The 14278-nt window shown below is 39.8% G+C and overlaps 1 protein-coding gene across 1 annotated transcript in view; it reads right to left on the reverse strand.

Moving 5' to 3' along the window:
* Positions 1–14278, reverse strand: part of CDKAL1 (CDK5 regulatory subunit associated protein 1 like 1) — a 618432-nt gene that overhangs the window by 437890 nt on the left and 166264 nt on the right. Inside the window, 1 exon segment of the mRNA XM_043508315.1 lies at positions 8551–8599. Coding sequence (XP_043364250.1) covers positions 8551–8599 — 49 coding nt within the window.

Below are 14278 nucleotides of genomic sequence, written 5' to 3' on the forward strand. Positions count from 1 at the left end.
TGGTCAGGGGAGACTGCTGAAATTTTATCAAGTTTATCTTTTCATAACACCTTCAGGATCCATTTATCTTATACTATTTCAGCTCAGAAATCAAAGACAAATCTCAGAAATAACCCCTTCAGAGAGGAACCTGAGCAAACATGGACTCAGTCTATGAAGAGTACTACTCTGGAAACTGGTGCTGGGACAATCTCTCTGAGAACTGTATGAAAAATATTTTCAGACTCCATAAGAATGCTGATGTTCTGGCATGCTGTCCTGGCACAAGAGCTAGCAAACAGAGCTGTAAACAGGGGAGTTTCAGTGGGAGTTCTGTTGGAAGAGAAGTATTTGTATTTGGTTTTGTATTTGTATTATTTGTATGTGTAGAGGCTTGTAAGGGCTTTGTGCTGGGAGAGAAGCTGAGCCCTGATTAGGGGGCAGGGCTTCTCTGACTAAGGGTCCTATAAAGGTAGCCAGCCAGTCAGGCAGCAGCGCAGGAGGCAGCAAACAGAGCTGTAAACAGGGGAGTTTCAGTGGGAGTTTGTATTGTGGTACTTGTTTGGGGTTTGTTTTTCTTGTGGGTGGTGGTGTTTTGATGTGGTTTGTGTTTCGGAGATTAACAGGATTTAGGTAGAAAGGCTATGACAGATACAGAAGCAGCAGTGGGAGTGATTCATGTAGTGGAAGACACAATGAAGATGACTGGATGTGGAAGCTGCGGTATGTACATGATCCTGGAGGGGGTACCTGGTAAGAGTTTTGTCTGCATGAAATGCCATCTGATAGAGCTGATGGAGGAAAAGATCCGAGGTTTGGAGATGCAGGTGGAAAGTCTGGTTGAGTTTAGGAAGGTGTTTGAGCAGATTATGGAGCAAAGACATGAGGTATCTGAAGGGAAAAGCTCAGACTTGAAGATGGCAGCAGGACTGAGGAATTCTGAGAGGAGACTGCGTGAGGAAAGTGGTCAGTGGAAGCAAGTGACTAAAAGAACCAGGCAGAGGAAAAGATGGGCTAGTGAAGGAGAAATAGAGCTCAAGAACAGGTTTGCAGAGTTGGAAAATGAAGAAGGGGATCAGCAGATAGTCACTGAAGGTGGAAGGGCAAGGAAGAAGAGAAGAGGCTAGTCCTATAGGAAAAGGGGAAGAGTCAATGAAGACTACACCAAATATGAGCCCCAGGAGGATACAGGATGGGTTGAAGAGCATTACAAGGGAGAGTGGGAATGGAAAGAACGTCCAGCCAGAGGGAACAGGGGATAAACTGGAGAATAGCACCGTCACCAGGAAAAGGCAGGTCTATGTGATCGGGGACTCTTTACTGAGAAGACTAGACAGGCCTGTAACCAGAGCTGATCCAGAGAATAGAAAGGTGTGCTGTCTTCCAGGTGCTAAGATACAGAATGTAGACCTGAGGTTGAAAAGGAACCTAAAGGGAGCGGGAAAGAATCCCCTAATTATCCTTCATGTGAGAACAAATGATATGGCTAGATTCTCGCTGAAAAGTATTAAGGGAGACTATGCTAGGCTGGGGAAGACGTTTAAGGAAATCAAGGCTCAAGTGATCTTTAGTGGGATTCTGACTGTTCCTAGAGAAGGGCAACAAAGGCGTGACAAGATTATGACTATCAACAGATGGCTTAGACAGTGGTGCTATAAGGAGGGCTTTGGGATGTGTGGCCACTGGCTGGCATTCATGGACAGAGGACAGTTCTCTCGGGATGAACTTCATCTGAGTAGGGAAGGAAATAGACTTCTAGGATGGAGGCTGGCACAACTGATTAAGAGAGCTTTAAACTAGGAATCTGGAGGAGTTGGTTGGGAGATGTCCAGGTAATCTCCACACCAGATTTTAGCATTGAGAGGGAAGAAAATGAAGTAAGAAAGGATACAGCCGTGGGTAGGAGAATGTATATAAGGAGGAAGGAGAGTGTGGATACTAGTCTAATAGGTTATACTGGCTGTAGAATGACCATGCCTAATAGGGTACAGAATGTGAGTGAGGCCAAACAGCAAAAATTAAGATGTTTGTACACCAATGCAAGGAGCATAGGTAACAAAATGGAGGCACTAGAGCTACTGGTGCAGGAAGTAAAACCAGGTATGAGAGGGATAACAGAAACATGGTGGAATAATAGTCATGACTGGACTACAGGTATTGAAGGGAATGTGCTGTTTAGGAAAGACAGAAATAAAGGTAAAGGGGGTGGAGTAGCATTGTATATCAATAATGAGGTAGAATGTAAAGAAATAAGAAGCGATGCAATGGATAAGACAGAGTCCGTCTGGGCAAAAATGACATTGGGGAAGATAACTAGTAAAGCCTCTCCTACGATAGTGCTTGGGGTATACTATAGACCGCTGGGATCTAATTTGGGTATGGATAGAGCCCTCTTTAATGTTTTTAATGAAGTAAATACTACTGGAAACTGCGTGATCATGGGAAACTTTAACTTCCCAGATATAGACTGGAGGACGAGTGCTAATAATAATAATAGGGCTCAGATTTTCCTAGATGTGATAGCTGATGGATTCCTTCATCAAGTAGTTGCTGAACCAACTAGAGGGGATTCCATTTTAGATTTGGTTTTGGTGAGTAATGAGGACCTCATAGAAGAAATGGTTGTAGGGGACAATCTTGGTTCAAGTGATCATGAACTAATTCAGTTCAAACTGAACGGAATGATTAACAAAAATAAATCTGCAACTAGGGTTTTTGATTTCAAAAGGGCTGACTTTCAAAAATTAAGGAAATTAGTTAGGGAAGTGGATTGGACTGAAGAACTTATGGATCTAAAGGAAGAGGAGGTCTGGGATTACTTTAAATCAAAGCTGCAGAAGCTATTGGAAGCCTGCATCCCAAGAAAGGGGAAAAAATTCATAGGCAGGAGTTGTAGACCAAGCTGGATGAGCAAGCATCTCAGAGAGGTGATTAAGAAAAAGCAGAAATCATACAGGGAGTGGAAGATGGGAGGGATCAGCAAGGAAAACTACCTTATTGAGGACAGAACATGTAGGGATAAAGTGAGACAGGCTAAAAGTCAAGTAGAGTTGGACCTTGCAAAGGGAATTAAAACCAATAGTAAAAGGTTTGATAGCCATATAAATAAGAAGAAAACTAAGAAAGAAGAAGTGGGGCCGCTAAACACTGAGGATGGAGTGGAGGTTAAAGATAATCTAGGCATGGCCCAATATCTAAACAAATACTTTGCCTCAGTCTTTAATAAGGCTAAAGAGGATCTTAGGGATAATGGTAGCATGACAAATGGGAAGGAGGATATGGAGGTAGATATTACCATATCTGAGGTAGAAGCGAAACTCAAACAGCTTAATGGCACTAAATCGGGGGGCCCAGATAATCTTCATCCAAGAATATTAAAGGAATTGGCACCTGAAATTGCAAGCCCATTAGCAAGAATTTTTAATGAATCTGTCAACTCAAGGGTTGTACCGTATGATTGGAGAATTGCTAACATAGTTCCTATTTTTAAGAAAGGAAAAAAAAAGCGATCCAGGTAACTACAGCCCTGTTAGTTTGACATTTGTAGTATGCAAGATCTTGAAAAAAATTTTTGAAGGAGTAAGTAGTTAAGGACATTGAGGTCAATGGTAAATGGGACAAAATACAACATGGTTTTACAAAAGGTAGATCGTGTCAAACCAACCTGATCTCCTTCTTTGAGAAAGTAACAGATTTTTTAGACAAAGGATACGCAGTGGATCTAATTTACCTAGATTTCAGTAAGACGTTTGATACCGTGCCACATGGGGAATTATTAGTTAAATTGGAAAAGATGGGGATCAATATGAAAATTGAAAGGTGGATAAGGAATTGGTTAACAGGGAGACTACAGCAGGTCCTACTGAAAGGTGAACTGTCAGGCTGGAGGGAGGTTACCAGTGGAGTTCCTCAAAGATCAGTTTTGGGACCAATCTTATTTAATCTTTTTATTACTAACCTTGGCACAAAAAGTGGGAGTGTGCTAATAAAGTTTGCAGATGATACAAAGCTGGGAGGTATTGCCAATTTAGAGAAGGACTGGGATATCATACAGGAAGATTTGGATGACTTTGTAAACTGGAGTAATAGTATTAGGATGAAATTTAATAGTGAGAAGTGTAAGGTTATGCATTTAGGGATTAATGACAAGAATTTTAGTTATAAATTGGGGACGCATCAATTAGAAGTAACGGAGGAGGAGAAGGACCTTGGAGTATGGGTTGATCATAGGATGACTATGAGCTGCCAGTGTGATATGGCCATGAAAAAAGCTAATGCGGTCTTGGGATACATCAGGCGAGGTATTTCCAGTAGAGATAAGGAGGTTTTAGTACTGTTATACAAGGCACTGGTGAGAACTCACCTGGAATACTGTGTGCAGGTCTGGTCTCCCATGTTTGAGAAGGATGAATTCAAACTGAAACAGGTACAGAGAAGGGCTACTAGGATGATCTGAGGAATGGAAAACCTGTCTTATGAAAGGAGACTCAAGGAGCTTGGTTTGTTTAGCCTAACTAAAAGAAGGTTGAGGGGAGATATGATTGCTCTCTATAAATATATCAGAGGGATAAATACCGGAGAGGGAGGGGAATTATTTAAGCTCAGTACCAATGTGGACACAAGAACAAATGGATATAAACTGGTCATTGGGAAGTTTAGACTTGAAATTGGAGGAAGGTTTCTAACCATCAGAGGAGTGAACTTTTGGAATAGCCTTCCAAGGAAAGCACTGGGGGCAAAAGACCTATCTGGCTTTAAGATTAAACTCGATAAGTTTATGGAGGAGATGGTATGATGGGATAACATGATTAATTAATTGATCTTTAAATATTCATGGTAAATAGGCCCAATGGCCTGTGATGGGATGTTAGATGGGGTGGGATCTGAGTTACTACAGAGAATTCTTTCCTGGGTATCTGGCTGGTGAATCTTGCCCGTATGCTCAGGGTTTAGCTGATTGCCATATTTGGGGTTGGGAAGGAATTTTCCTCCAGGGCAGATTGGAAGAGGCCCTGGAGGTTTTTCACCTTCCTCTGTAGCATGGGGCACGGGTGACTTGCTGGAGAATTCTCTGCTCCTTGAAGTCTTTAAACCACAATTTGAGGACTTCAATAGCTCAGACATAGATGAGAGGTTTTTCGCAGGAGTGGGTGGGTGAGATTCTGTGGCCTGCGTTGTGCAGGAGGTCGGATCATAATGGTCCCTTCTGACCTTAGTGTCTAGGAATCTATGTAGAGTCCTGATGCTGTGTTGTACAAGTTTATTCAATTTCAATACCCAGAGTAAACATTACTCAAGTTTGTGGAGAAAAAAATTCCTCAGACAGAAGCAGGAGCATCCCTCATTCACTTCTGAAAGTAGAAGCAGCTCACATGGGGTTGCTGCAGCTATAGCTAATAGTTGTCTCCAGGGCCTCTCAAGCCATCATATTTATAGCTTCTATGGATGATGGGATGGGACCTACCTAGCAATGAGTTCTCTGAATTGTGAATGAACCCTAGAGAGGTTTGTCATCCTCCTCAAAATATATTAAATGCAAAATAAAATTTAAAAAAAATCTGTTCAGGCAGGTAAATATATATTGATTTTTTTTAATGAAACATTTAGGCACTCCTCCATGAATTTTCAGCAAGAAAGCACAACATCCATGAAATCTTTTCATTTTCTTTTCTTAAAAAAGCCCAGCTAAATTACAAATTACATCACAATAACCAAGGCTGGGACATTAATTTACTAGCAGAAATCGGACCTCACGCTTTTGTTGCATTTTTGTTCCACCCCTATACTTTTCTGTAAGGCTAAGGCACCAAAAGTTGTAACGGATGGCACATCAGCCTTACAAAGACATTTGAGTTACATTCCACTTGAATTTGCTTGTATTATTTATAACTTATTAGGTATTTTAATTTTTAATAAAAGTCTAAGTTACTCTTCACAAATTATGTTTTTATTTGCTGTATTTCACTTAGCTCGGAAATGAAAATGCCCTAGTCAATTTCACTCTCTTTATATAAGCATCTAACCAGATTCACACATTCATTCTCATATATTAGCAGAATGCTCCAATGTTTGGGCTTCAAATATGCAGAGGAATATTATTCCTTTAAAATAGTTTCCCTTTGAAATGCTTTTTCTAATTACATGGAATACACTTCTATTGGTGTTAGACTTTTGCAAAAACCAGCTTTTTACCTAAATTTGGCATCTAAATTTACTTGACAATGTCCCTTTTAATGCCCCTTAGTTTCTGTTAGATTTATGCTAAGCATTTTACTTCTACAGTTTATGTTCTCCAATAACTCTTTGATAAACTCTGAACCCCACACCCTTCTGAAAAAAAACCCAGAAGGGACTGACATCATCTATTGAATTCAACAGCCCAATTAATCCTTTCTATCCAATTCATAATTAGGATAAGCAGCAAGGGAACTGAGTCCCAAGGTTATGCACAGTCTCTCTATACTCTGTTTCCATAATTCTCACTTTTTAAAGTTTAATTTTATATATGGACATTTTTACAAGAAGCTTCAAAACAACTATTTTAATGAACAGCAACACTTCACAATTGCACTATCAACAGTGAAGTAAAATTTTTAAATAAATTAGAATCAAATCATTTTTGCCATTGCCACAAATCTCCTAGCTTTCTTTAAAGCCAGACTGTTATTCAGTAACATAGTTCATAATAAGAAAAGGAGTACTTGTGGCACCTTAGAGACTAACAAATTTATTAGAGCATAAGCTTTCGTGAGCTACAGCTCACTTCATCGGATGCATTTGGACCAAATGCATCCAATGAAGTGAGCTGTAGCTCACGAAAGCTTATGCTCTAATAAATTTGTTAGTCTCTAAGGTGCCACAAGTACTCCTTTTCTTTTTGCGAATACAGACTAACACGGCTGCTACTCTGAAAATAGTTCATAATGATCATGTTATCAAAATGCAACACTGTGTCATTTATGAGGATAAACACTGTAAAGCCCTTTTCTCACAGAGAAGAGACACTGATTTAAGTGATAATCTTATTCTGACTCCCTAAAAAGCAAAACTAAAAACAAAAACACACACAGAAAATCAGAGCTTTGAAGCTATGTGCACTTTACAATAATCATGGTGCTTCCTATCATCATTTTAAGGATCTTATCTATACCAGCAGATGGATCACCTCATTAAGATGCAAGACACTAATTCTAGATGACACAGCAGCTAAACTTCCTAACAGGTTACCAAGAGCAGCATGATGCTCCTGAGGCAATGACTGACTCATTTAATGCCAACAAGTACCAAAAGATCACCACAGAGAACTATAATGTTTCTATTTTCAGTATCTTATGAGAAAGAAAACAGGAACAAAAAAACTTCATAAAAAGCTTATTCTGTCACTCTACCACATCATACTGGGCCCAATTCTGCCACCCCTACTCTCAGTGGATAGTACATTATTTCATGGGTAGTTGCACTGATTTGAATAGTACATTACTGTCCCAAGTCATTTTACTGACTTCAGTGACACTACTCACAGACTAAGGTACAGGTCAAGGTGAATGAGGCAGACAGAATCTCATTTTTTTTTAAGGGAATCTGCTTTGCAGTCTTATATTATGACAAATGTCAATTAAACTAATAGCAAACTGTATGGTGTTTTGGTTGGGAGTACATAAGGGGGCAGTTTTCATTTTGAAAGCAGTACAAGTGTCATCTTATTCAGTCACTCAAATTATACTTTGTAGAACCTTTAAACCACACTATATAATCTCTTAATAAAAGCAGCTTCTTTACTTAGTTTGGTTTGTGCATTTTCATGCTCTGCTCCAAAAACTTTTCATGCTCAAAAACAAAAGTTAGAGACAACATCTCATGGACCAGCCACTTGTTTACATTAAAAGCACAGCCACTTAGGCTGAGCCATGTATTTTGAATGCTTCATGGAACAGTAATTTTACAACCTGATTGGTAATGGAGACAATGTCATGTAGCCCAGAAAGAACCAGACAAATTGATTTATTAAATAATGAATGTGCACTAGTCAGACTGAGGAAACAATGCACTCTTTACAATACTTCACTGCAAAATATTTTGTGTATATACATGAGCACAGCAAGAGCGAACATCCAACATAGTTACACAAGGAGATCATTTAGCTGCCCTGTTGAAGAAAGCTTATAGAAATGAGACGAAATATCTAAAAAAAATCAGAAACTGTGAGAGTTCAAAAGATATGAAAATGAGTTTGTAGCAGTAAGTAAATGATCTACACAGAGCAAGGGATCATAAACACAAACACAGTCCATCTTTCCTATTTAGACGGGTAAAAAGGATTTTTAAAATGTGTCCATAGAATCTTCCACATTTAAATCTAGTAACCCACAGACCTTGTCATATTTTATCTTTGCAACCATTACTTTTGTGATGCATACATTGCATAGTGCAGAATTACATAAACAGAAAATCCTTCATTTACTTATCTGATCAAAACAAAGACAGAATGGTGGGGAACATGTCACAGTGTGTCTACTAAATAAAGCTCACAGCATTCAGCAGAAGAGCAGTTATTTTAATTGTAAGGCTTACCTTTAATAGTTTCCTCCACAACTTCTACTACACGATCTATTTGCTGAACCTGAAAAAAGGACCAGAAGATCAATGAACGAAGCTGTTTTGATGGATCTGAAAAATTCTTGTTTTACATGCATTTCATTCAGCAGTGTGGAAGAAATTAAAATAGTTTTTGGTTATTTCCATTTAGGATAGTGTTGATAGTATTATTTTGTCTTGGTTGATGATTCTATTCACCTATACTGAAACATTAGGTTTCTATTTCCTAGCAGAAAAAATAACTTCTCTTTAGTAGGATAAAAAAGGATCCATGAGCTTCTTTTACACCATCTTTAAGGTCTCCAGAAATGTTACACGGGGTACCTTGTCATCGCTAGTAAGATAAGCTAGATCAGGCCTGGACAGTAGTTGGATAAAAAGTGCAAGAAAAGAGAAACGCAAGAAATTCCAGAAGTTAAGATCACACTCTAAGCTAAATATATTCTACAGAATACCCTGATTACATATTTCAAATTAGGGTTTCATAACTACACCTCTCAAAAGTCCAAAATGGATTTTAATCTTTTTTTAAATTAATTGTTTAATATTGATCAAGAATTGGAAATTTCAGCTCATGAGTTAAAGGTTTTAGCAAATCCTGATTTTAAAACAGAGGGCATTAAAAAAGAAGCTTGGTTGGATTCCTAACCTAAAATAGTTGTGATCACTTCTCTTATTGTGCAATGGGGAAATTCACTTATAAAGTTATTAAACCCTTTAAAATCAATATATTGAGCTCAAAGAAAAAAGGCAGTACATTCCACTTTCATTTTCTTGGGATATGGTCAAGAAATATATTTCTTGAAAGTATATGTCCAGAGGATTTATGCAAGTTACTGGAACTTCAATACTACGGTGATGACAAGTGAGATACAAGGAAGGCAAGACTGATATATTGCACTATGTGGCTCCAATACGAAGTACTTCTAACTGAAATTAAAGGGAGTTGCTTGGCTGGAGTCCCACGCATTTAGGAAGAAAAAGCTGTTGACTTCCAATTTTAAAATCTGTGGAACAAAACATTTTACCTTACCTAGAAAAATATATCTACACTGGAATATACTTTAAGTTGTCACAGAAAAGAAAAGAATTTGTACACAATACACACAGATAAAATGATCATATGTAATTACAGCACAACTCATTCTACTATATACCTTTTTCATCATTACTATTTTAATTACTCACACATCGCTTTCTTTCCTCTAGTCACTTGCATGTATAATGACAATCTCTGCACCAAAAATCAATCGATCACGTTCTGCTGTGTGATTGAGTGATTTACCTCTCCCAAGAAACCAGAAGTTCCCATCAGGAGACATCTGCATAGTAAGGGACACAGTACTTCTTGATATAAGATTTCTCTCCCAGTAATATCCCATGCAGCACTTTTAAATGGGGCCTGACTCTTTTACACAATGTACAGATAAAAAAAACTACAACTTTACCCTCCCCTAATTTAATCCTCAGCCATACTTCAAAATTTGAATGTATAAGATTGTTACTTACCTATATTGTAACTGTTGCTCTTAAGTGATGTGGGTGCAGATATGTATTCTACTTGGTGTGCATACGTACAGGGCACAAAGCTCTGCCTAGCAGCACCCACAGAGGCAGCACTCATTCCCTGTGTTTCAAAGCCCTGCATGGGGACATAACACTGCTTTTCAGGCCACTTAGCTGGTAAGCAGTAATGAAATGGATATGCCAAAGGAATTTAGCATGCTCCAAAAGGGCTTCATTTATCTGGAGAGTTACTCTCTGTGGGGCTGAGGATTGGCGGATATCCAGCAACTTGTGTGTGTTCTCTTGCATGTACTCGGCCTGTATCCAGAAGTCTGATACAGATACCTCAGAGGTCTTGGTAATGACAGTGTCATCAGGCATTGGTGAAGAAGAGTCCAGTATTGCAGTGTCATCAGAAAAGAGAGGAGGACCAATGGAGGCTGAGGGGGAGGTGGAGGGGAGAGGTTAAGGTATCTGCACAAGAGGGTCAGACTGGACCGGCTCAGGAAGAATAACCTTTGACCGCAAGTATAGTAGAGGGAGCAGTAATTGGTCATCTTCCCCTGGACTGAATCAAGAGCAGGAACTCCCAGACCTAGTCACACTCCAAAGAGGCCACTGGGAATAGTGGTAGGACATTGGTGGCCAGTAGGTAGTAGGCCAGGGACTGCTATCTCTACTGCTAGAATGGTGATGATGCCAGTACAGATGGTGATCCAAGGATCGAGAATGGTGCTTTGACAGTGAGAAGGAAGAGGAAGAAGTCTCCAAACAAGATCTTAAGGAGCCCTTGGAATCATCCAGTGGGAATGGAGGAACCAACCCCGAGGAAGCAAACAAATGGTCAGCCTCATCTGGAACCCAATACAAAGTTGTCACTGGTGCTGAGGATCAAGGAGCAGTTGATACTGTTGGTACCTGAAGAAACATCACCCCTATAGCCAGCACTGCTGCAAATGAGGGTGCTGAAACCAAGGTCAGCATTGAATCCAACAAAGGGGTCTGTAGTACATACATCGTCGGTGTTAAAGACAGTGTCTGTGAGCATGTCAGTGAGCATGTCAATGAGCATCTCAGTACTGCAAATGACGTCGACTGCAACTCTGCAGTCTAAGCCCCAGATGGTGCAGAATGCAGTACAGATGGGCAAGACAGCTCCACAATCCAAACCGACTGTGCCAGTGGTGCAGCAGAAGAGGACAATGTAAAAGGCACTGCAACTGATAGCCTCCGAACTACAGGAGAATCAAGACCGTAAAGGCAGAGCAGGTCTGATGCCGCCAGATATGCCAACAGTGTGGAAACAGTCAGTGCCAATGCTGCCATCATTGTTACAGGACTCATTGGACACTGCATGGTGGGAACCACAGTCAACATTATAGAGTCCAACTGATCTGAGCACAATGCCGGGAAGCAGTTAGGTGAGCCAGGTCCATCATGCATACCAGAGGCCTCAAAGTGCCAGTTAGCACTCCTCTGAGGTGACGAACAGGAGTCCCTCTGAGTTCTGGAATGGTCTCAATTGGTCTTATGGGACGTTTTCCTCAGAGGACCCGAAGGAGGAGAACAATCCGTTTTTCTTCCAAGGGAAAGCCCTGAATCTTGAGCCAGGTGCCACATTTCATGTTGGCTCTGAAGAAAAGATGGATAATCGGAGGTCCCCAGTGCCAAAGTGGACCTCATGGCCTGCGATAAGAGATGCTGTTTCACCACTACTTTATCATCAACTGTGTCCTCTTCTTAAACAACGTGCAGATAAAGCACCTTTAATGTGCCCAACAAACATCATGTGGGGGGGGGGTCACTATCGGGGATAGCTATACCACAAGACAGAAAGTTTAAACACTGGTGAGGGTATCATCTAGTGCAACTATCTATCCGAACTACTGTAACTAAACCTAAGGGTACTACTAAGTACGCTAACAACAGAGAAACTGAGAAAAAACTGTGTTAATTGTGTTGAGTATCTGGCCACCATTAACCTTTTTAGGAAAGACTGAAGCAAAAGAGGCATTAAACACCTCAGCCTTCTTGATGTCATCCATTCTTAGTTCTCTTCCCCTGTTAAGTAAAGGACCTACACTTTCCTTCATCTTTGTCTTGCTCCTAATGTATTTAAAGAACCTCTTTTTTATTGTCTTTTATATCCCTTGCTAGGTGAACATGGTTGGAAATTTCTATGAAATATTTTGATGTACCATTAAATACAATGTTAACAAGAAATTGCTCTATCATATTGCTGGTTTTGTGTGGTCTTCTAGATATAGGACAAATAGAAATGTTTATTAGAAGTGACACTTTTGAGAGTGTTGATTTCTATTTATACGCCAAATTTTCAGTCTGAACAGTTCAGTGTTTGAAATACAGTCACCTTGCAGCCTGGCTTAACAGATTCAAGCATATCTACCTGAATAAGCAGTAACAGATATTTAAACCAGAGCCAATCAATTGAGCAGCACTTGTTAAGAGAGCTCTTTGCATGAAACCACTCTTCTCCATAGCGTTGAAAAGCAAATCTGCACCTATATGCTGGTCTTACAGCTCTCCAACCAGATTTGCCATTTAAAATCATTCCACATAAAATTCAACCCAATTTATTCCTTTCCTGAAATATATATTGGGAATTCATGTTTGTAAAGGCTTCTATCTAGGATGGTACAGAGTGTGAGCCTCACAAACATTAATGCATTCTAGCCTTATAAACCCCTGTGAGGTAAGGAAGTATTATCCTTATTTTACAGATGCCAGTATACAGTAGATTCACTTAATAGCAACCTCTTGGTTCCAGCTAAAAGCTGCTATTATCCAGAAGCTGCCAATAAGCAGAAGGCACTGTTTTCAGGGGGAAACACATAAAAATGAGCATGTAACAATGATGCGTTGTCCAGAACAATAGTTCTGAAACTGTTTATTAACTTTTAGTACTAAAGAAAACCAAACATGGTGAACAGTAATGGATACATATTATAGCAGCGGTTCTCAAACGTTAACAACCCAAGGACCCCCATTTTGATTTTAAAATTTTCACGGACCCCCAAGCCTCCTGTTCAGCCCCAGGCCTCACCTCTATTCCATCTCTTCCCCCGAAGTCCCGCCCCCACCCACTCCTGCCCCTCCTCTTCCATGCCTCTTTCTTAGGACATTTCAACTTGCTGTGTGTCACAAGAAATACTGTAAAGTGGAACATAATTTTACAATACTGTGTAAAGAAAATGTTTTTTAAAACCCCCAAAGAAAACTTATAAAACACATACAGTATAAGTCTTTGTATGCTGAACAGTACTGTAATTACAGTTAGTGTCACACAAAGTAAATCAGCATGAGATTTTTACAAATAAAATAGATAAAAATAAAAAAAAAAGAACAAAATTTGTTCAATGTTGTCTGTTTTCCTCATTTTGCCACTTCCACTTGTAAATCCTTCTCAATTCTGTGTGCAGGCACAAAACCATTCTCAAAGCCAACTCTGGAATATCCTGAGAAAAATGTCCACCGCACATAGCTGCTCTGTGAGGGAAAGCTCTTCAGATTTATCATCAGCTGCACTATCCTTTTGTGTCTCAAAAGCCTGCTGATACTTTACAGCCACTACTGTCTCCCAAAAGTTTGGAATCAGAAAGCTCATTTTTCATCTCCAAATGACTCTCAAACTAAACAATGGCCTCAAATTCCTCTGCAGTTAGATTTTCAGGAACAGAAACATCATTCGGCACATGAATGCCCACCACACCATCAATTTTTGTTGATGAAAACCCTCCCTTTTCGAAGCAGTTTAGAACAGTCTGTGTGAGAACAGCAACCCATGACTCCTTAGCAAGATGAAGTGCATCAATCACAGGTTTGGGATTTTTTTTCGCAACATCCATATCTCCTGTGGGTGGGTCAGTTTCCACAGAGGCAGTAAAGTGAGCTTAAGAGGAGCACAGTAGTGACCATTGAAGTTTTTAATGACACCCATACCCACTGGCTGCATGACTGAGGTTGCATTCGGAGGCAAGGATTTTAACACCATGTGTGATAGCTTTACATGACCTGAATGATCTGCGCAATTGTCAATTAAAAGGCACATGGGTTGGTCTTATAGCCACAGCTCTCTATTCTAGTTCTTAAGCTACTCTTCAAACAACAAACTAGTCATTCATGCACTGGCTGAGTTTTTGTAGATCGCAGACAGTTCTGTGTGGTCCTTAGGGAAACA

Source organism: Dermochelys coriacea, chromosome 2 (genome assembly GCF_009764565.3).
Source record: "Dermochelys coriacea isolate rDerCor1 chromosome 2, rDerCor1.pri.v4, whole genome shotgun sequence".
NCBI lineage: Eukaryota > Metazoa > Chordata > Testudines > Dermochelyidae > Dermochelys > Dermochelys coriacea.